We start from the raw sequence: 23,763 nt of genomic DNA, 5'->3' as shown, positions 1-23,763 counted from the left end.
GGACCCTGGAAAAGCAGTCAGTGCTCTTAACCACTGAGCCATCTCTCCAGCCCTATCTTTATGGTTTAAAGACTAGAACATTGTCATTAGTGCTCATAGCACGTGTTAGCTGTGTCTAATGTCAGAACCATGACTGGGGTCTGCTCACTATTTGTTGCTACATTGCCAGCTAGTGTGCTTTGCCACTGGGAGGCAGTTATCTGAAATTACAGTGCATATATGTTTTCTTTGGAAATATTTATGGGACTTTTATTAGCTTCTAATATGAGTGCCAGGTATACTCAAAAGTCTTACATGGTGTGACACATTCTGTCCAGACCTGATAGAGCAGGGTTTTATGGTAATTAGCCCAATGTTGTGACACTAAGCTTGAAAGGGGTAATTTGGGCTGTGAAAGTTTTTCTCTGATGAAAGAGCCTCAAAAGGCTGTAATAAGATGCAGCTTTTTAAGCTTGGATGCAAGGAATTGAGTTCCTCCATTTTGGATGTTAGATTCTGATTATTATGTAGATTACTTGTGGGAATGGTTGAAGTAATAGCATGTTCAAGTTCTTCTTTTGTTTGTTTGTTTTGATAGTAAAAATTGTAACATGAAATCTATTCTCCAAATTGTGATTGAGCCTCAGAGTTAACTGTGTGTGGGCTGTGCTCAGTGAGATTGTTGCTTTAGTTTTCAGTCATGCTGGGGATTGGACGCATGGGTGAACTAGGCACGCCCCTCAATTCAGTTTGGATGTAGAATTTGATAACTTTTTTATTTCTTGTAAATTCAGATTAGTAATCTGCTTGGCTTTATGTTAAATGTAATTAAGTTTGAATTTCAAAGTGTAGTGATTGCCTAAAGTCACTACACTTTGAAATTCATATGATAATCATGAGCATTTTTCTTTTATTGCAGAGTTTTCTTGGAGGCTTTTTTGGTCCCATCTGTGAGATTGATGTTGCCCTTAATGATGGGGAAACCAGGAAAATGGCAGAAATGAAAACTGAGGATGGCAAAGTAGAAAAACACTATCTCTTCTATGATGGCGAGTCTGTCTCAGGAAAGGTAAGCTTTTGTTTGAGAGTTTGTTAGACAGTTACATAATTTTAGTATATTAGAATTAGTTTTCAAAATAGTCTGTGCTGTATCTAAATTTGAATGGTTGCATTAGAAATAGAATTTGTCAACTAAAATCTTTGATGGGTTAAAAACAGTAACGGAAGATTCTTTCCGTGGAAGGATTTTAGGACTAGAGTCTTTGAATTTCACAACATTTTTTGCTAATGACTGTATCTTAAGCTTTGGAGAGTTTCTTCTGTAACCGAGTTGGAAAGCTGTGGAGTGGTTGTCTGATGTGGCATAGGAAGAGCTCTTTCTGACTCTTGGGATGTAGCTTTCTCTTCTGTGCTATCATATGCCATTGGCCTCAGCTCTTTTGGAATGTATCTGTGTGTCTAGATACATTTAAGATCCCTTCTTCTGTGATAGTCACACCTCTCTTCCCTTTCTTTACTCAGTAATGTGTAACATTCTTCATCTGCTTTCTGCTTGTCTCATGTAGCCCAGCTTGGTCTCAAACTCCCTGTGTTAAACTTGTGGTCCTTCTCCTGCCCTCCACCTCTGAAATACCAGAGAACAGGAGTGCACTACCATACCTGGATAACCCTTAATTGTTTTAGAGCAGTTTTAGATTTTCAGGAAAAAAAATGGGTAAAATACAAAGTTCTTTATATTGCCTCTTCTTCACCATGCCCTCATATATACCACAACAATATAACATTTGCCTATTATTATTGTTATATATTGAGTTAGGGTCATGTAATTCAGGCTGACCTTAGACTACAGTGATTTAGTCTTCCTGCTTCAGAACTTTCTTGAGTTCTGGAGTTGAAAGCATGAACCACTATGTTCAGTTTAATTTTTAAAAAATAATGAATTAAAGGCAGCCATGGTGATAATGTGTCAGTAATCTTAGCATTTAAGCAGTAGGGACAGGAGATGAGTTTAGAGTTATCTTCAGCTACATAGGGAGCCCAAGGCCAACCTGGGTTGCTTAAGACCCTATCTTTAAAAAGAAAAAAGCAAAGAACTGATGAACCAGTATTGGTAGATTGGTCATAGCTTTAGTTAGGGTTCATTTGATGTTATATGTTGTATGGCTTTTGACAAACACACACTGTTGTTATGTGTACATCATTTGAACATCATGCGGAATGACGAAATCATCCTGCAGAGTGCCCTCTGTTTCATCTGTTCCTGCCTCCCTGGCACCTGTACCCACACCAGTCTTGAGCCTGTGGTCACTGCTGATCTTTTTACTCTCTGATTTACCTTTTCCAGAATGCCATGGAGTTGGAATCATGTACTATGTAGCCTTCTTAGGTTAGTTTCTGTCTATTCAATGTTCATCAATATCTTTTTGTGACTTATTAGCTCATTTGTTTTTAACACTAAGTAGTATTCTTTTGTGCTGGCCATGGCTCATGTTTGTACTTTCTGCATTTAGAATGCTGAAGAGGTTGGTGGGTTGATTCAAGTTTGAGGCACACCCTAGGCTACATGCACAGTGATTTCCAGGCTAGCCTGAGCTACAGAGCAAGGCTCTCTCAAAACATGTAGATGTCTTTTGTATGGATACCAACATATTTATTTCTTCTATTCACTTACTGAAGACTGTCTTGACTGTTTCCAAGTTGGCAAAATTGGCTTAATTGACTTTCTTACTGGTGTGTAGGACTTTTTAGTATTTTAAGATTTATTTGGTTTGTGTGTGAAATATGAGTGTGGGCATTCAGAGCATGTGGAGGTCAGAGGATAATGTTTCTGCATTTTCTTCTCTCCTACACCTTGGTTTTTTAGAGTCAGGTCTCGCTCTTACTGTCTTTGCCACTGGCTGCATGTGTGAAGTCTAGATTAGATGAGTTTCCAGTTCCCACCTTATATCCCGCTGTTACAGTATGGAGCTAGGATCATAGTTATGAACCACATCTGACTTTTTTTACATGGGTTCTGGTGCTTGCATAGCAAGCACTGAGCCATCTCACGGGCTTCTTTTTGTATGTTTTTAATGAGTGCCTTTTATAAAGGCTGGGTATGGAGGTACCCTGGGATTGCAAGTTTGAGCTAGTCTGGGCTACATGAGAGCCTGTCTAAAGAGGAAAAAAGGTCTTAACGGTGTGCGCCACCACGCCCGGCTGTTTTTTTTTTTTGTTTTTAAAGACAAGGGTTTCACTGTGTGACCTTTGTTGGACCGGAACTCAGTAAGTAAAGCAGGCTGTCCTCCTACTCATAGAGCTCTGCCTACCTCTGCCTCTACTTCCAGAGTGTTCAGATTATAGGTGTTTAACATCATGCCCCGTTTGTTTGTTTTTTGTTTTGGTTGGTTTTTATTCTCTTTTTTTTATTTCTGTCTCCTCATTAGTAGATGTTTGATGTTTCCTTTTGTTCATTCAGGTCTAGTTTAGACATTTTCCAGCTACAGCCAGGACCCAGAGTTACCCTGTTTTCTTTCACCGGAGTTTTTACATCCTATGTCCTGTCCTTGCCCTTAGTTCATTTAAAGTTGATTTTGCTTGTGTTGCAGAAGTCAAAGGCGTCCCCACACTGGCTCTGTGTTAACCCTAGGCAGATACTGAACAAATCATCCCTTCCTCTCGTCATGCTATAATGTCACCTTTGTCACAAAGCAAAGGTCATGTGGTCTGTTCTGGCTTCCTTGCTCTGTTCTTGTGGCTTATTTGTGGCATGTACATCTTTCTTCATTCCTTTTGAATATTCTAATTAAGTTGTAATTCAGTCACCATAAATGGCCCTACTCTAGGTCATGCTGCTCACTGTACTTACAGAGCTGAGTAGCCTTCACCACCTGCTTATCCCTTTGAACAGAATCCACTACCTGCAAATCCCTCACCTACAAATCTACTTTGTTTCCTGTTCTGGACATTGCATATAAATGGAATCACACTGTGGCCTTTGAATGTGGTTCCTTTCACTGGGAGTTATCTTTTCAAGGCTTGGGTAGCTAGTATATTACCTCATTCTCTTAAGCTGTGTTTTAAATTTTAAAATATTTTAGTTCCATTCAAGAAAGAACTCTTGTCCTCTTTTATAAAAGGCATTTGTTTTGCCTACCAGACATATTATTCCTAGCTATTCTGCAGTCCTCCATGGCCTTCAGATTAGTAACTCATTGTGTGGTTATTAAGAATGATTTTTTTATATGTTTGTTATTCTAACTTACAACGGGAAAATTTTTGCCTATTTTAATTTTTGTTGTTGATGTTTTGTTGAAAATATAGATAATATAGGCATTTTCATGTTAAAAAAGTTTCAAACATTTATTTGGAGTGGGAGTGGGGAAAGTGTATGCATGTGATAGAGATCATAGGACAACTTGTGAAAGTCAGTGTTTCCTTCCATCATGGTAGGTTGTAGGGATCAAACTCAAGCCAACAAAATTGGTGGCAAGTGCCTATACTTAATGAACTGTCTTGCCAGCCCTATTTTGTCTTTTTAACCGTACAGCTTAATGGTATTACTTGTGTTTTTTAATCTTAGTCATACTATATCTTCAGAGTTTTTACTTGACAAAACCTTTTTGTCATATTAGTAGTCACTGCTCTTTCCCTGGTGACCTCTGACCTGGGACTGTGTCACTGAGCATGTCATTAGGACTCCCCCCACCCCATGTAATAGCATGTGTTAAAAATCTATTTTCTTCTGAGTAATATTCTTTTTTTTTTTTTTTAAGATTTATTTATTGTATGTACACAAGTACACCAGAAGGGAGCGTCAAATCTGTTACAGATGGTTGTGAGCCACCATGTGGTTGCTGGGAATTGAACTCAGGACCTCTGGAAGAGCAGGCAGTTCTCTTAACCACTGAGCCATCTCTCCAGCCCCCCTGAGTAATATTCTTGATAAGTCATGTCCAAATGGTAAAGGATATGCCAAGTTAGTTGTAATTTACATCTGTAATCCCAGCAGTTGAAAGATTGAGGCAGGAGAATTGCTGCAAACTCAGGACTAGCCTGAGTGTAGTAACATAGTATCAGTACAGTGAGTTAGAGTGAGGCCAGGCCCTACCCTCCCTTGTAGCTGTGTACTTAGGAGCAGAGCTGCTGGTGTGTACCAGCTCTGCCTCCCACAGCGGGGCTGGCCACCTCTGTAGGGCAGCTGCACCACCATCTCCTCCAGCACTGCTAAGAACATGAGTTTTCCTACTGGAAGATGGCTCAGCTGTAAGAGCACTGACTGCTTGGGTGAGTTCAAATCCCAGCAACCACATGGTGGCTCACAAGCACCTGTAATAAGATCTGACACCCTCTTCTGGTACATCTGAAGACAGCCACAGTATACTTATTTATAATAATAAATTAATCTTTGGGCCAGAGCAAACAACTGAGCAAGTGGGCTGTCCTGAGTGAGCTGGCTGACCAGAGCGAGCTGGGTTGACTGGAGGGAGCAGAGGTCCTAAATTCAGTTCCCAACAACCACCTGAAGGCTCTCAACCATCTGAACGGCTACAGTGTACTCATATACATAAAATAAATAAACCTTTAAGAAAAAAAAAAGAAGGCTAGTTTTCCCATATTTTTGATGACACTTGTATTATTTTTAAGACAGAGCCTCTTGTAGCCCTGGCTGTCCTCGAACTCATCCTCCTGCTTCCACCTTTCAAGTGCTGGGATCACAGGTGTGTGCCACCATACCCAGATCTTGTGTAGTTTTTCCTGTTGTGCCTCCCTAATGTGGTGAAGTGTCATGGTTTTGAATTTCTTTTCTTTTTTGAGACATGGTCTCTATAACAGAGACTGACCTTCAACTGCTGGTTTTTTGGCTCCACCTCCCAAATGCTGTGTTTCTAGGTGGTCACTACTGTGTTGGCTTTCCAGTTCTTGATGGCTTCTCTGCAGCACAAGAATTTTAAATTTTGGTGGAGTTGAGTTAGTTTATCTATTATTTTATAACTTGTGCTTCTGAGAAGCCACAGCCTGAGTGGAGGTGGTGAAACTGCACTGTGTCTTCTCCTCAGGAGTCTGCGTGCACTCACTTGGGTCGTTATCCCTTTGGTGTGAGGTGGCTGTTCTTCTGATGCTAATACCCTTGCCCCAGGACCACTTACAGAAAAGAGAACTGCTTCTCAGTTGCATTGTCTTGGTTCACTTATGCATTTATACCGTTAAAATAGAAACACTCGATTAAAACATTGGAGAGTTTTTGAATTGATGCTAAATTTCTTTTGTCTATAACTTAATTTTTTTATGTTCCATTCTGTATCCTGTATTCCAAATTTATAAAGAAGAGTAGGAAGTAAAAACTCACTTTGAACCAAGAAGGTCATTTTCCTTTATTTATGAAGTTTTCAGATACAGCTTTCAAAGGGAATGGCTTTTCCCTTTGCATGAGTTTTATATGTAAAAACTATTTAAAAACAAAACAAAAAAAAAAAACATGGTCTCTCTGTAGTCCTGCCTCCCCTAGAACATGATATATAGATGAGGCTGACCTTGAACTCAGAAATCTGCCTGCCTTTGCTTCAAAGATGTCAGGATTAAGGGTGTGCATTACTATACCCAACTTAAAGACAGTTCTTGTCAAAATAATTAGGTATTGCTGTCAAACTGTCAGTTCTATAAAAATGTCAGAGAAGGAGAAATTTGAGACCTTGTTAGATTTAATCAAGACAAAGCGATTATTACTTTCATTGGCAGTTGTTTCAAAGTGACATTATTATAACTTTTTGTTGTTTCTAGTTTGCTTTATTAGGACATCTTTACTATTTGTCTGTACACGAGGACTTGATGCTTGATGATGGTAAAATTCTTTGACCTGGTGGCTCTGGGCTGCCCACACTGACCAGTGCTTTTTTCCTGTTACACCACTGAATAAGGTCTCTGTTTAGTCTGAGATTATAGTTCATAGCTGAGCTGCTTAGGTGAGGCAAGTCTGTATGGTACTTGTCAGCAGTATGGATAGAGACTCCGTTCTTCTGGCAATCGCAAAACTTAGAAACTTGGTCTTAGATCAACACAAAATTCAGTAACAAAATGTCCAACTGTTTTGCTGTCTTCCTGTGCCATTGTAAATGGCATATGGTACATTGACATATATAAGTTATAAAGATAGCACTATTTACCTATACAGAATATCATATACTGACATGGGAGCTTTGAGACTGCTTTGTTTAAAGAAATGTATAAATAGACCTGTTTTCCCAACATTCAGTTTTCCTCACTTTTTAAACATACAGCCTCACCTATTTCTACACAAAATCCTTATTCACAGTAAAGGGGAAATGCCAACTTTAAGTTGGAGAGTAGTGGTGTACATCTTTAATCCAACATGGGAGAGACAGAAGCAGGTGGATCTCTGTGAGGTCAAGGCCAGCCTGTTCTACATGGTAAGTTCCAGGACACCTAGAACTACATAGTAGATGCCCCCTTTCCCCTCCCACCAATAGAGAGCCTGGACAAATGCCCTTAACTGAGTGATTGGAATTAGCAGCACTAATGTTGAAACAAGCTAGAAATTGCAACACTTGTGAGAGTTAGGGGAGTGTAAGGCCATCCTTGGATTTATAGGGTGCTTAATACCAGCCTGGGCTATATGAGACTTTTCTCAAACAAACAGAAGCAGACATTATATGCTTCCTAATATAGACACACTAGGAAAAGTACAACTTTATAATGTTCTTGCTAAAAATATGAGAGCAGAGCAGAATCCTAGTAAACTTATCAGACAAAATAAAATTAAGGGGCATTTTTGACCACTATTCTTAGAAACTTTAGTTGTAATTAGTTTAAACCTACCCCACTCCCCAAACATACTTTTTGTTTAATTTTGTTTGTTTGTTTACTTTTGAGACAGAGTATGTGTTTGTAGTGTAGGGTGGCCTAGAACTTGTTATGCAATCCAGGATAGGTCTGAAGTCTTGATTCTTTTGTCTCAACTTCTCAGGTTCTAGAATTGAATATGGGTACTACCATACCTGAAAGTGTTGGTTATATGTGGAGCTTACTTAAGTACTTGTCTTTTATAAATATTTTTCTTATTCTTTTTTTTCCCAGAGTAGATATAGGTTATTAAGGAAAAGTGAAAAAACAGGTTTTCTGACTTTTCGCAGGATTATTTGTTTATTATAAAAACCACAACAGAGCGTGAAAACTACAAAGAAGGGTCTGGTTATGGCTTACACTTGCAATACAGAGGCTGGGGCAGGAGGATTCAGAGTTTGAAGTTAGTGTGGGCTTGTTGGAGTCTGCTCACACTTCAGTGAGGTAACTGCGTGACAGAGCAGCAGGTGGCTGTGGTGGCCAGCTAGGGCAACTGCCTTCACATTGTGCCCCACAAATTTATTCAAGCGCAGGTTATATCACTGTCAAAGTGACTCTTGCCAGAATCCCCTGCTGCCCCAAATCCAACTAATGCCACCTGGGTAGGTGATAGTGCCCTATAGTCAACAGCCAGTCTCCTCTCGTCTGCATCTCTCTCCTGTTAGACTTAGGCCAAGAAGTATCTGTTTGCCCATCTTCTAAATTCTATTCAGATGGGTACCAGAAGTTTAGTGTTGGAAGAGGGAAACAGCTCTTCATCGCTCTTTTAATCCCATGGCACATTTTCTTTCTTTTTCTTTGTTTTTTTTTTTTTTTTTTTTTTTTTTTGGTTGTTTGGTTGTTGGTTTTTTTTGTTTGTTTGTTTGTTTTATTTTATTTTTAGAAACAGGGTTTTCTGTATAATAGCCCTGACTGTCCTGAAACGTGCTCTGTAGACCAGGCTGGTCTTGAACTCAGAGTTCCTCCTGCCTCTTCCTCCCCATTGCTGAGATTAAATGAGTATGCCACCCATGCCTGGCTAGCTGTAGAGAAGATGGAAAAAGTTTTACAGTTGATAGGTTGCATACACTTTTGTTTGTTTGTTTCAGATTAAATATCTACGTTTAAGGGGCTGAGGATATTTGTAGCTCAGTTGGTAGGGTGCTCACACGCACAAAGCCTTGAGTGCTTCAATCCACAGTACCACATAAATGGGACAAGGTGGCACATGCCTGAAACCCCAGCACTTGGGGTTTCATAAGAGGTAGGAGAGTCATAAGTTGACAATCATCATTGGCTATAGAGAAAGCTTGAGGCCAGCCTGTGTTAGACACACTGTCTTTAAAATAAACAGAAATTTAGAAGTTCAGGATTTCTACTTGGCAGGTACATTGATCTAAGGATTTTGAGATGGTGCAATTCAAAAGTAAGACGGGGATGGAGAGCTTGCTCAGTAGTTAGCGTGAACCCTGGGCTCAGTTCTTAGTGTTGAAATATGAATAAATGGGGTCATGAAAGATAATCATACCTAAAATTAATTTAAATCCTAAGAAATTCTGCATTTTAATATGAGTTATAAACTTAGGGTAATATGTATTGCTTTAACTTTTATTTATTTAATTTTGTTTGTTTGTTTTTTGAGGTTGGGTCTTTTACTGACCTCCAACTCAATATGTAGCCCTGATTGGCTTCAAACTCTTGATCATCCTGTCTCAGCCTTCCAACTGCTGGTACAGATATGAGCCACTGTATTTGGTTTAATGAACATTGTTTTTAAGGCCAGAGGTTATAGCAAGTATATTTTTTTTGGTTATAAAAAACCTGGAAATTATCTTTTAGGCTAATTCTTGGAATTAGTCACATTCACATTCAGATATTAGTCCAAGAACCGTTTCATTGTCTGGCCAGAAAACACATCTGGGGAGTTGGAGATTTCCTCTGTCTATGAGGGAATCCGTGTTAATAAAGCAGATGCATTCTTTGTTTGTGTGGTAATGAGTTCCTTAGTGACTGCCTGTAAGTGCCCTCCCGGGTGCTGGGAGGTGCAGCTTTTAACACCTCATGAATGAACGACTCATGTACTCACAGAATACATTCATCTGGAAGGAATCTGGTAGGCGCACTCAAAGGACTGTTAACATCTCTTACAATTTCATGTTTTGGCAGGTAAACCTAGCCTTTAAGCAGCCTGGAAAGAGGCTAGAGCATCAAGGAATTAGAATTGAATTTGTAGGTCAAATTGGTGAGTTTTAAAATAGTATTACTTTTTTCCTTTGACTGAAGAGGGTTGGATTTGGCAGATAAATAATTGAATTAGAGCTTAGCTTTATGAAAAGAAGAAACTGATTATATGTAATGAAAGAGGACCTAGTATCGTAAACCATGCATCTCAGTTGTATTTAATGATGATATGTGACGGATTCTGCCTTTGTATAAGACTCTGCTAGTAAAAATTAAAGTAGCTATGTAAACTACCAGCCTTGAAAAATAATCATACTGTCTCCCATCTGCCTTTGTTTTTTCATCAGCCTCACTCACAGCCACCGCCTTCACCTCTATCTCATTCTCTGAATACCCATGGCATTTGTCTCCTGAGCTAGTGTCTACCTGTAGCCAGACCCCCTCCTGAACAGAAAATTCCACATAAAGAGAAAAGGACTAATTTCTTCTGGGCTTAAATCAGATTGTGTACATTACCATGTGGGAGTTTCAGAGACACTCTCAAGTTAGCAGGAAGCAAAACTACATACACATCTTTTGATGCTGAAGAGTCAGGAAAGGAAGTGTATCTTACTAAGACTGTCTCTGTAAGTAGGTTTAAAAATCCAGCTAATTTTTATTGTACGTTTTTAAAGTACCAAAGCTGGAATGGTGGATCTTTACATGTCTGTTACGGATGAGATGGTACTCAGGAGCAAGTTTTAGCAACTAACTAGTAGTTAGTTTTACTCTTTTGTGCATTGTAACTTTATGAAAGTAATATATGCTTAGGTTAGGAAGGATAGCTACAGGAAAGAGATGCAGGCCTTTCTGTCACAAGTTGTTACTGTGCCATACTGGAGTTTATTAATGCCCAAATGTTTGTAATGAGGGAATAAAATTGAGATCTTAGCTGATTATTAAAATAGAAGCATGTTTAACTAATTCTTTGTGTAAAAATTATTTGTTTAGGTGATAGAAGCTTGGGTTTCATTGAATTGGATATTAAATATAACTGGTCTTTTTGCTGTTTTAAATTTCTTAGAGCTTTTCAATGACAAGAGTAATACTCACGAATTTGTAAACCTAGTGAAGGAACTAGCCTTGCCTGGAGAACTGACTCAGAGCAGAAGCTATGACTTTGAATTTATGCAAGTTGAAAAGCCATATGAGTCATACATCGGTGCCAATGTCCGCCTGAGGTATGGATGTGTGTGAGAGACTGTACAGAATTGAACCAGAAAACCACACACTGCTGGTGCCTTATACAAACTGTAATTACAATGCTGGAGTGGAAGGCTTAACATTTAAAATACTCTGTTACAAACTTTGTTTCACTTGACTGAGAATGATTGATTTGAAATAATAATGGCTTTAAACATTATGAATTCAAAGATGTTTCAGTTTTACAATTCTGTTGTATGAATTTTATTATTATTAGTTACTTTAGATCTTTAGTTTCCTAACAAATTACATTTAGCGTATGGTTAAGAGATAATAACCCAGAGGCTGAGTAGTCAGGGTTACACAAGCAAAGGGTAGAACTGAAGCAGGACTCCAGTTTTCTTTAACCTTTGTTATTTTGTGTGTGGGCACTTCCATGCCACCATGTATATCTGAAGGTCATAGGACAACATGCAGTTGATTCTCTGTTTCCACATGTTGGTTCCAGGAGCTGAGCTAAGACTGTCAGGCTGGGCAGCAAATGCTCTTCCCTGCTGAGTCACTGCACTGACCAGCGTCCACTTTCTAAGTCCTCACTCAAGTTCTTCCCCTTCTGCACTAACTGCCTCTAAGACCAGGATAAATATTTGAATGCAGCAGGTCCAAGAGCCTTCTTTTTCTGTTTAATATGGTGTTACTCATTTGGGATTGTGTTTGGCAGCACAAAAGCTAAACACTAGTGCCTTGACAAGATTTGAAAAAAATCTTGGGGCTGGCAAGATGGCTCAGCAGGTAAGAGCACTGACTGATCTTCTGAAGGTCCGAGTTCAAATCCCAGAAACCACATGGTGGCTCACAACCACCCGTAATGATATCTGATGCCCTCTTCTGGTATGTCTGAAGTTGGCTACAGTGTACCTATGTATAATAATAAATAAATCTTTTTTTTTTTAATCAATAAAATAGGTCCTAGTTCCAATTTAAGGACTGGAAATTGATCCATTTATTCAAATTGAAGAAAGATGATTCCACAATACCAAATCCTCCTTAGTTTTCCTTTATGATAATCTCCCAGAATACATTAACATATCTGTTATCTTGTTTTTCTCCTTCAAACCTTCAGACACAGGGACAGTAATAAATAAATCTTTAAAAGAAAAAAAAATCTTGACATGGAGAGGCTTGCTAAGCAGGCGGATGGATGGTAGTCCTCCAAGGTTATTTCAAAAGGATGTACTTGTAAAACTGAACTTTGTATTTTTTCATGTTGGAGGCATTAAAAACAGAAACAGAAACAAACCAAAACAAATAAACAAAATAACAAAAAACCACTGGGGAGCCAGAAGTGAGTCTAGGTAGAGCACACGCTTAGACTGCAAAGGCCGTGGCTTCACTCTCTAGTACAGAGCAGCTCACATCTGAGTTCTTTATGGGAAAACAAAGAGCCAGGTGACACCTGGAAGCCCATCAAGGGGAAAGCTGAGCTGGCTGCCATTTGCTTGTTAAAGCACCTGAATGTGACACAGGAGGTTCACGCATCTTCTCCTTGACTTTGTAGGTATTTTCTTAAGGTGACAATTGTGAGAAGATTGACAGACTTAGTGAAAGAGTACGATCTTATTGTTCACCAGCTAGCCACCTATCCTGATGTCAACAACTCTATTAAAATGGAAGTGGGCATTGAAGACTGTCTGCACATAGAGTTTGAATATAATAAGTCCAAGTAAGTACCTGATGGTCACTTCTGGGGCCCTGTGACCAGCACACCTGACAGACAGCTTAGAGCAGTAAAGACTGCACACATTTTTGGCCACTTAAGTGAAATGTGTATTGTTGAAAATTTAAGGTATATAAAAGTGAAAGGGGAAAATATGACACAATTTTCATCTTTACCAGCCACTGAGCCCCACTATTAATGTCTTCTCGTGTATCTTCTTCCCAAAGGTAAAAAGGTGTGTTAGACATGCTTTTATATACTGTACTTCTAGAAAACAGTCTGATTTTATTTATTGTATAATGCCTTGTTGTTGTTGTTAGTGGTGATGGTTTTCTGAGGGTCTTTCTGTGCAACCATAGCTGTCCTGGCACTCACTATTGTAGACCAGGCTGGCCTTGAACTCATTGAAACCCACCTGCTTCTTTTTTTGGAGTGCTGAAAATAAGAGTATACACTACTACTTCTGGTCTTGTATAATGCCTTTTAAAATTGTATTATGGAAGATGTGAAAGACGTGAGGAGGCCAGTGCATGCAAACACTGTAATGAGCAGCCAAGACGTCTTCCAGGACATAGTCCCCTCCAATAGTTTGTTAAATTTTGTTTGTTTTTTAAAAAAGATCTATCTATCTATCTATCTATCTATCTATCTATCTATCTATCTATCTATCTATCTTATATATATGAGTACACTGTAGCCGTCTTCAGATACACCAGAAGAGGGCATTGAATCCCATTACAGATGGTTGTGAGCCACCATTTGGTTCTGGGAATTGAACTCAGGATCTCTGGAAGAGCACTGAGTCATTGCTCCAGCCCTGGTTGGTTGGTTGGTTTTTGTTTTTGTTTTTGTTTTTTTGGTTTTTCGAGACAGGGTTTCTCTGTATAGCCCTGGCTGTCCTGGAACTCACTTTGTAGACCAGGCTGGCCTCGAACTCAGAAATCCACCTGCCTCTGCCTCCCTAGTGCTGGGATCAAAGGCATGCGCCACCACACCCAGCTTGGTTTTTGTTTTTAATATAGGAGTGCTTGTCTGTATGTACACTTGCATGCCAGAAGAAGGTATCAGATCCCATCATAGATGGTTATAAGCCACCATGTGGTTGCTGAGAATTGAACTCTAGACCTCTGAAAGAGCTGCCAGTGCTCCTAACCACTGAGCCATCTCCCCAATCCTAAATTTGTATTTTTGAGACAAAAGTTGTATAGTCCAGGCTAGCTTCAAAGTCATGGTGCTCCTGTCTCAACTGGCATTTTAGGCCTGCATCCACTATAGTCAGTGTTACAGTAATTGCTGACGTGGTCTGATGTGCTTCATCAATACAAAGTTCTGCAGTTCTCATAGATTTATAATACCATTATGACTAAAATATTAGTAACTCCTTAATATCAGTATGTTGTCATGGCCAACATTCACATATTCCTACTTGTCACAGTTGTCATCATCATTGTCTTCTTCCTCCTCCTCCTCCTGGCCGCAAACTCAGAAATCCACTGTCTCTGCCTCCTAAGTGCTGGGATTTAAGGTGTATGCCACCATGACCAGCTCATGTGGTTTGTTCAAATTAGTATCCAAACAAGAATACTCTTCAGAATGTCACATTTGGTCTGTGTTTGTTTATTTTTTTTTGTTTGTTTGTTTTGTTTTGTTTTGTTTTTTTGAGACAAGAGTTTTTCTGTGTAGCCCCGGGCTGACCTGGAACTCACTTTGTAGACCTGGCTGGTCTCGAACACAGAGATCCACCTGCCCTCTGCCTCCGGAGAGCTGGGGCTAAAGGTGTGCGCCACCACGCCCATCTTTTTCTTTAGTGTTTATTTGTTAAAGAAGCAGATGTGCTGGTTATCCTCTCCTTTTAGGTGATTTTTTTTTTTAAGCAGCTGTTACTTCCGTGTTTGCATCACTGAAACTATCATACCTGCCTTTGAAACTGTCCATAAAGTCATCGGGTAGTTTAGAACCTACGAAGCTGCCACAGAAACCTCCCCTGAGACTTTTGTGTTATTTAGGGCATGGGTTCTTGTGTTAATATCTAGTTCTGGAAGGAAGCAAAAATACTCCTGAGTATTATAGGTATTCTCAAGTTTATTACTTCATGATTTCATGGTTTACTTACTGTTGGGGTCTGGTAATTGCCACACAAACCATGCACACACCAATCTCAGGTAAGCAAGAATAGTTTATTGAACGCACACTGTAATACTGGACGTCCAGGACCACAAGAAGGGAAAAACCTAACTGTGACACTGGTCTGCTCTCAGAGTAGAGTTTTTATAGAAAAAAGCAGGTTAAAAGTTTAAAGGGCAAGGAGGGGAGCAGTTGGGTTACTAGGCATAGTATTGTCAGCTAGGCTAGCCTTTAAGCTGGTTGGTCCTGAATATAAGGTAGTTGAGGGGTGGTGGGTGGGTGGTGAACATGGGCATTTCAGAGCATTGAGATAACAGAGATGAGTGTTATAATCATAACTTTTTGGCTTATTAGTATCATTCTTCAGTATCAGTCACAAAAACCACAGTAAGTTCATACAAAGGTACAGGGAGGGCTGCCTGGTGGTCAGCTCTGACTCAAGTTGTTTTAACATAACCATTCATATTTACCTCTGATTTGATGAGTCCTACATAAAGCTTTGTGGAATTTAAGATTAGCAAACCTCACACAGAACATTCAGAACATACAGAACAGAACAGGGTATGTGGTCAGTATGTCCTTGAGTCATGTCACTTCTCTATGTCAGTGACTGGCAGGCCTATTACAGCAACAGTATGAAATAGCTGGCAGGCATGGAACAAAATGGCTACAGCTATTTGGGGGTGCGTGTATCATACCGTAGCATTTACTAAATACAATGCTGCAAACTTAACCCCTGTGTATAGGCCCTGAATATCTTTCTTTTTGGCTAGATGATGGGTTAGATGCTCCGTTTTTATAATACTAAGAATGCTGAGCTCTTAGGTAGGGGCTTTAGTGCTGAAAAACATCTTAGTATTTGTTAAATAAACATCAAAACGAGCTCTCAATTTTCTATTCAGTTAATTCTTTGAGTACTCTGAGAACTAACTTTTAAAGAGATAATTGCATTAATTAGTCTTTCATGTATATTCGATACTCAAGTAAAAGTTTGATTTTGATTTCATACTTGCATAATACACTGATCAAGACTGTTTTGAGAAAGGACATTAAGGGATGTGAATAGTGTCAGTGGTATTTTGAGATAGTTATTTTCCGTGAGCTAATCCATATCCATTGAGCTAATCTATTACCCTTGCTGACTGTCTCACTCTTTTTTTTTTTTAAAAAAACTGATAATAGTATGTGACATATTCTTTCTAAATAGGTATCATTTAAAGGATGTAATTGTTGGAAAAATTTACTTCTTATTAGTAAGAATAAAAATACAACACATGGAATTACAGCTGATCAAGAAAGAGATCACAGGAATTGGTAAGTTGAAGACAAATTTTTAGTTACAATTCCTTGTTAGTTGAAAATGTAGAAATCTTAGGATGTTAACATAAATTTGGAATTGACATTGGATATTAGCTTTGCTAGTTAATGCTTTGCTGTAATTCAGTGCTTTTAAAGAACAGTTCTTGAGCTGAATAGACTTCCATGCCCCTGTAGGCTGAACCCAGGCATTGAAACCATCTTGATTCTAAAGTAACTTTGTAATGGGGACTTGCAAAGATCTTATTTGTTTTCTTTTAAACACAAGATATTGCTGGCTCTAACTTGTCTTTGTCTCAGTTTCCAAAATGCTGAGACTATAAGGAGGCTGAAAAAGAGAATCATAGCAGACCCTGTCCCAGCAAAGCAGACCAGCGTCAGCAGCAGCAGCAGCAGCATGGCAGATGCTCTCCTGCGGAACCAACCGTAGCCCTTAAGACAGGGCTGGTTTTTTTAAACTTAAGAGTTGACTTTGTGTTTAGATTTGAATTAAAATGGAGTTAATCCCAGAGCTTAGTGTGTGTGACATTTAAGTGCTCATTCAGCTTGGTGTCATCTCTATGTTAAAATTGACTCTATGGGAAGGGTCTTTGAAAATTTCGGAGAACACCTCATGTAGTGGTTAGTCGCAATGTAAGTCACTACCTTCTCTTAGCATATAGTAGAACTGATGGCAGGAGCCGTGTGAGGTTGACTCTGAGCTGGTGTAGCTGTGGGGAAGCTGACGCACACTGGTAAGCGGAAAGTTCAGGAGTAGAGCAAAGATTAGAAAGGATGGCCAGCAGAGAAAGGCAGCACTGAAGTAGTGCAGCTGAGGACAGGACAGACTTGACTTCTGGAATAGTCAAGTGAATGTCATTTCCATTGTTATCCTAGGACCCAGCACCACAACAGAGACAGAGACAATCGCTAAGTATGAGATTATGGATGGGGCGCCAGTAAAAGGTAAATCAATCTCCTAATACAAGTCTTACTGTACTTCCCTTCTGGCCCTGGAACTTTCTCTATCAACCAGGCTGGCCTTGAACTGGTGGTGACCTTCCTACCTCTGCCTCCCGAGTGCCAAGATTACAGGTGTGCGCCACTGTACTTGGCTTCATTTACCTAAATATATTTTTTATTTATTTTATTTTTTACGTGTATGGATGTTTTGCTTGCATATATGTGTGTACCATGTGCATGCCTGGTACCTGTGGAGGCCAGAAAAGGATGTCAGGTTCCCTGGAGTTGGAACTATAGATGGTTTTGGATGCTGGGATCAAACGTGGATGCTCTGGAAGAGCATGTCTTAGAACAATCTGTAGGAGATGGTTGTCTGCTTCTACTCTGTCCTCGGGCTTGGTGCCTTTACCTGCTTAATCTTCTTGAAGCCTCTCAGTTATAACTTGTGTGTATGTGGATGGCAGCGTCCATCCATGGCAGTTGAGCTCCACTGTTAATTTAGTGTGAACAGGCACAGTGGCACACACCTTTAATCCTGGTGCTCAGGAGCCAGCAGCAGGAGGATTTTTGTGAACTCAAGGCCAGCCTGGTCTACATAGAGAGTTCCAGGATAGTCAGGGCCACATAAAAAGATCCTGTCTCAAATAAACACAAAACAAAATACAAGAAAAAGCTAAAACACCAAACCCAAAAAACTTACAATGTTCTTTTTCTCTCAGTGCTATAGTTTAAACCCAAGACCCTCACTGCATGAGAGGCAAGCGCTGTACGACCGGGCTGTTTATCCAGATATCTTTTGTTTTTGTTTTTGTTTTAGTTTTTGATTTTTTTTGAGACAGGGTTTCTCTGTGTAGCCCTGGCTGTCCTGGAACTCAGTCTGTAGACCCGGGTGGCCTCGAACTCAGAAATCCGTCTGCCTCTGCCTCCTAAGTGCTGCGATTAAAGGCGTGCGCCACTACTGCCCGGCCCCAGGTATCTTTTAACTTTCATTTTATTTTTTTCATTTTCATTATTATTATGTGCGTGTTTTAGTGCAGACACTTGTGCCATGGCTGCATGTGGAGGTCAGAGGACAACGTTCAGGATTTGATTTTCTCCCTTTACCTTGGTTGCAGGAATGGAGTGCAGGTTTGCCAGGCCTGCACAGCAAGTGCCTTCCTGCTAGGGCATCCTCTCACTAGCCCTTTTATTTTTGAGGCAGTCTTACTAAGTTGTCCAGGGAGTCATTTGTTGTTGTTTTAGACAAGGTCAAATGGTCAGACTGACTGTGTAGCCAAGGATGACTTTGAGCTCCTGATCCTCTTCCCTCCAACCCCTGAGTGCTGGGATTACAGGCATGCACCACCATGGCCTGCTTACAATACTCTATAAGCTTTTGTGTGAGGCCAGTGAAGCCAGCATTCAGATTGGTTTTTGTCAAGTTGATACAGACCTAGGTATATTTGAGAAGAGAAAATCTTTTTTTTTTTTTGGTCTTTTTTCGAGACAGGGTTTCTCTGTGTAGCTCTGGCCGTCCTGGAATTCACTTTGTAGATCAGGCTGGCCTTGAACTCAGAAATCTGCCTGCCTCTGCCTCCCGAGTGCTGGGATTAAAGGCGTGCGCCACCATGCCCGGCTGGGAAGAGAAAATCTTAATTGCAAAAAATGCCTTGGTAAGTTTGGCTTGTCAGAAAGTCTTTTCTTGATCAATGATTGATGTGGGAAGGGCTAGCCCACTGTGTGTAGTACCACCCCTTGGCAGGTGGTCCTGGGATTTGTAAGAAAGCAAGGTGGAGCAAGCCATGGAGAGCAAGGCATAGTAAGCAGAATTCCTTTATGGTCTCTGCTTCAGAGTGGCCTCTAGGTTTCTGCCTTGAGTTCCTCCCCTCGGTTCCCTCGGTGGCCTGTGATATGTGAGCCACATAAACCCTTCCTCCCTAAGTTGCTTTTGGCCATGGTCTCTAGCCTGATAATAGAGGGCAACCTAAGACATAATGTTCTTAGATTTTCTTACTCTGTTATGAATTACTTCAAAAGTGAATTAACATTTGTTGAGTGCCAATTATGAATAAGACGTTGTAGTGTTTAGGTGTCATGAAGTTCCTTACTATTCTTTGAACTGTTTATTTTTGAGATGAAACTAAGTGCAAAGAACTTAAAACATTTGTTACAGCTTATAGAGTGAGTCACTGTAGAGTGGGCATTTGGCCCAGGCCCACAAGTGCACTTTTGTGCTATGCAGTCAATATTAGTTTGTAAAATTCCAGAAGCTCAAATTTTTATGTAAAGTATAGATTTTATGTAAATGAAATCCCAGCCCTTAGGTTGCTGAAGCAGGATGATTCAACACCAACTTAGGCTATAGCACAAGACTGTCTCAAAAACCCCTTCAAGCAAAAGTCAGACACCTGGGGCCAGACAGATGTGCCTTAGGGAGGGGCTCATGAAGGCATGCTCCTTCATCAGGATTTATAGCAGGTAATGGCTGCTGGGGAGGGAGAAACATTTTCTTTAGTGATGTAGTCACTGGCTAAGGTGTCCATGCTCAGTGCAAACAATGCTTGTTTATGCTCCTGTAAGGAACCCTAATTGAGCTCCTTGGTGTCTCTCATCCCCCGCCCCCATCTCTCTCTCTATCAGTGGTGTCTACACACACACACACACACACACACACACACACACACACAAGCACTCTGAGAAGAGGTGGTGGATCTGCAGGGGTTGGAGGAGCAATAAGAGGGGATGCTGGAGAGCAAACATGATAATATCAAAGCACACTATATGCATGTTTGAAAGTGTTGAAATGGAACCCATCATAATATCTATGCCATGCCAATTAAAATATTTAATAATATTAAATACACATACATGGCTGGGAATGGTGTTTTCATGAATTTTAACTTCAGTATTTGGGAGGCAGAGACAGAAAGACTAACAGTTAAGACTAGTCTGTGCTATTTATGGAGATCCTATTTCAAAAAGGGGCCAGGAGAGAGAAAAAGAGGGACAAAGGGAAGATGGGGAAAACAGAAGACATGACATTACATAATCACAATAGCGTGTTTTCCCTGGAACTGAAGGTTGAGCCTAGGGTCCTGAGCATGCTAGGTAAGTGTTCTACCACAGAGCTCTCTCTCCAGTCTGTAATCTTTTATAATCCTTCCCTCCTCTCTCTCCTCTCTCTCCTCTCCTCTCCTCTCCTCTCTCTCTCTCTCTCTCTCTCTCTCTCTCTCTCTCTCCCTCTTTTCTTTTCCTTTCCTTTTCTTTCTTTCTTTCTTTCTTTCTTTCTTTCTTTCTTTCTTTCTTTCTTTCTTTTTTCTCTCTCTCTCTCTCTTCTTTCTTTCTTTCTTTCTTTCTTTTTCTTTCTTTCTTTCTTTCTTTCTCTTTCTTTCTTTCTTTCTTTCTTTCTTTCTCTCTCTCTCTCTCTCTCTCTCTCTCTCTCTCTCTCTCTCTCTCTCTCTCTTTCTTTCTTTCTTTCTTTCTTTCTTTCTTTCTTTCTTTCTTTCTTCTTTCTTCTTGAGACAGGTTTCTCTGTGTAGCCTTGGCTGTCCTGGAAGGCTATCCTTGAACTCACAGAGATCCGCCTGCCTCTGCCTCCCAAGTGTTGGGATTAAAAGTACATGCCACCAATGCCTGGCTCCAGTCCATAATTTTTTTATTTTTTTAAAGATTTATTTATTTATCATATGTAAGTACACTGAAGCTGTCCCCAGACACTCCAGAAGAGGGCGCCAGATCTCGTTACGGATGGTTGTGAGCCACCATGTGGTTGCTGGGATTTGAACTCTGGACCTTCGGAAGAGCAGTCGGGTGCTCTTACCCACTGAGCCATCTCACCAGCCCCCCCATAATTTTTTTAAATGCTGGGCTGATGAGAAGGCTCAGGAGATGGCTGCTCTTCCAGAGGTCCTGAATTCAATTCTCAGCAACCACATCATGGCTCATAACCATTTTAAAGAGATCTGATGCCCTCTTCTGGCATGCAGGTGTACATGGAGCAGAGCACTCATACACTATATATATAATGTATACACACATAAATAAATATAATCTTTGAAAATGAAGGCATATCATTCATTTTGTATATGTTCATAGTGTGTGCTTGTGTGTGTGTGTAAGTGTAAGCCAGAGTCAGCTATGGATATCATCCTTAAGGAGTACTATCCACCTTGGGTTTTGAGACCCGAGGCTTGCTGCAAATTAGTTAGGGAGCCCTGGGTTACACCTGCCTCTGGTTTCCCAGTGCTAGGATTAAACATGCAAGCCAGCAGGCCTGGCTTTTTAAATGGGTACTGGGGATTGAGCTCAGATCCTCAGGCTTGTGCAGTAGGCACTTTACCAATCGAGCCATTTCCCAGCCATTTGCTTTGGATGACTTAGTATATTTTATGGACATTCTATACATTGATGACATTATGGTAAAATTTTAAAGCAGAAATGCATTTACTTCTAAACAACAGTTACTGACTGGAACTGTTGGAGCCTCTTTATGTCTTAACCTCCCAACATAGTCCTCACTGTGTCACTACAGAATGAGTGCCGTTGTCACTGCCAGTTTCACAGATGAAGAACTTGAAACAGTGGCTAAGCCCCACAAGCCAAGCATTCCTGGCCAGATCCAGGTTGCTGTAGGGCAGTGCTTCTCAGCTATGGTCAGCTCCCTGAGAGACGTTCTACATGGTCCTGAGAAATTGTATACTGTCTGCTGCTGGCACCTGGTGATGTTGCAAGTGTGTAGTACTGTCCAACAGGAAGGACATCTGTCCCCAGATGTCAGCAGTGACAGACTCGATACTGCTTATCCCAGGTGCTGTCCATGACTTCTTTTTTTTTTTTTTTTTTTTTTCGAGACAGGGTTTCTCTGTATAGCCCTGGCTGTCCTGGAACTCACTTTGTAGACCAGGCTGGCCTCGAACTCAGAAATCCGCCTGCCTCTGCCTCCCGAGTGCTGGGATTAAAGGCGCTCGCCACCACGCCCGGCTGTCCATGACTTCTTAGTCCTTAGGGTTATGTGAATGTATTTAATTAATTGAGAATTAAATGGAAATTACTTTTCTTTCAGGAGAATCTATTCCGATAAGATTGTTCTTAGCAGGGTATGACCCAACCCCCACGATGAGAGATGTGAACAAGAAGTTTTCAGTAAGGTATTTTCTAAACCTCGTGCTTGTTGATGAGGAGGACCGAAGGTACTTCAAGCAGCAGGTAGGGCAGTGCCTTCTATAAATCTTATCGTGCTGAACAAATGGGGTTTGAGTAGGAGTGGGAACATGGTTTGTACAAGTGGCATTGTAAAGGACCTTTCCAATCGTTTCACAGGACTAGAAATGAGTTGCGTGTTGTCAGACCTTTTATTTTTCTCCCGAACAAGTTTTTTACCCCCAAATAAAAACACCTGCTATTTATGGTATCAGGCAATAAAGAAGAGAGAATGGCTAAAAGTGAAAAAATATTTTACCCCCAAGATAATTAGTTTTAGGTAGGTTTTATATTGTCCCTTTGTTTTGGTGGTTCTGGGAAGGAATCTAGGCCCTGCCCTGAGTAAGCCCTCCCTTGCACTTCTCTCCTTGTGCTGTTGAGAGAGGTCTTAGTTGCCTAGGCAGGCCTTGAATATTTAGTTCTTCTACCACAGCACAAATCACCAGCCCTAGCATTAAGAGTGTCTTGAATGTGTTTTTATTATCAAAAAAAATCACATCCTAACACCTTCTTCCATTATTGTGTCCCAGACTCCCCAGTCCACTGAACCCAGGGCTTATAGTTGTTAGGCTAGTACTCTATGGCTGAACTGCATTGCATCCTTAGCCCTTGGATAGTCTTCTTCTTCTAGTTTTTTGAGAAAGGGTCTTACAGAGTAGTTCAGGCTTACCTCAAATTCTCAATCCTCTTGCCTTGCTTCTTGCTGAGGTTATAGATAGGCATGAAGTATGTATGTCCCATGCCCTACTATCAATTTTCTAATGGTTTTAGATGGTAGATTTTTTGAGGTCATCATTGTATCCTGAATGAGTAGTTTTTATGTCTTTTAGAATACTCAGCCTGATACCTTTTGTTAAGTGTAATATAAAACTTTTCATCATTTGAGAATTAAATAGCCATTGGGCATCTTGAGTAGGACTAGTTAGAATGGCTGCCTACAGTGTGAAGTGGATTAATAAGAGAACCAAGTAAGTGTTCCAGAGCCAAGTTAGAAATTACTTTGTGCTAGCTAGGCATGAGCCACCACGAGGCATGAGGATCACAGAGTTTGAGGCTAGTCTGGGCTACACAGCAAGACCTGGTCTCCTAAGGACTAATAAGGGCCTGGAGAAGTGGCTCATCAGTTAAGAGCACTTGGGCCTTCAGAGAACCCAGGTTTGGCTCCTAGTACCCAGACTGTGCTCACATGTCTACTCTAGGAGCCAGATTCACACACGGCACACATACATGCATTCATACACACACAAAATAAAAAATAAACAAGAATCCCTGTCAGTTATGACTTGAAGCAGGAATTTAGAAGAAGAGAAACGTGGGATTCAGCT

General features: G+C 40.4%; 1 protein-coding gene across 2 annotated transcripts in view; it reads left to right on the top strand.

Annotated features, from left to right (window-relative positions):
- The window catches only part of Vps26a (VPS26 retromer complex component A), a 30,449-nt gene that overhangs the window by 4,950 nt on the left and 1,736 nt on the right, over nt 1-23,763 (top strand). The window contains exons 2-8 of one of the 2 annotated variants that reach the window (XM_021174545.3): nt 899-1,048; nt 9,964-10,039; nt 11,042-11,198; nt 12,719-12,883; nt 16,209-16,315; nt 17,195-17,263; nt 22,302-22,444. In XM_021174545.3, coding sequence (XP_021030204.1) covers nt 899-1,048; nt 9,964-10,039; nt 11,042-11,198; nt 12,719-12,883; nt 16,209-16,315; nt 17,195-17,263; nt 22,302-22,444 — 867 coding nt within the window. Of the gene's footprint in view, nt 1-898; nt 1,049-9,963; nt 10,040-11,041; nt 11,199-12,718; nt 12,884-16,208; nt 16,316-17,194; nt 17,264-22,301; nt 22,445-23,763 lie in introns of those variants that run through there. The other variant, XM_085842841.1, reaches the window with a different exon arrangement.

This window comes from Mus caroli, unplaced genomic scaffold (assembly GCF_978045245.1).
Source record: "Mus caroli unplaced genomic scaffold, Mus_caroli_1 scaffold_9, whole genome shotgun sequence".
Taxonomy (NCBI): Eukaryota; Metazoa; Chordata; class Mammalia; order Rodentia; family Muridae; genus Mus; species Mus caroli.
The sequence above is the reverse complement of the archived record's forward strand: the minus strand, read 5'-3'. Positions and strand labels throughout refer to the sequence as shown.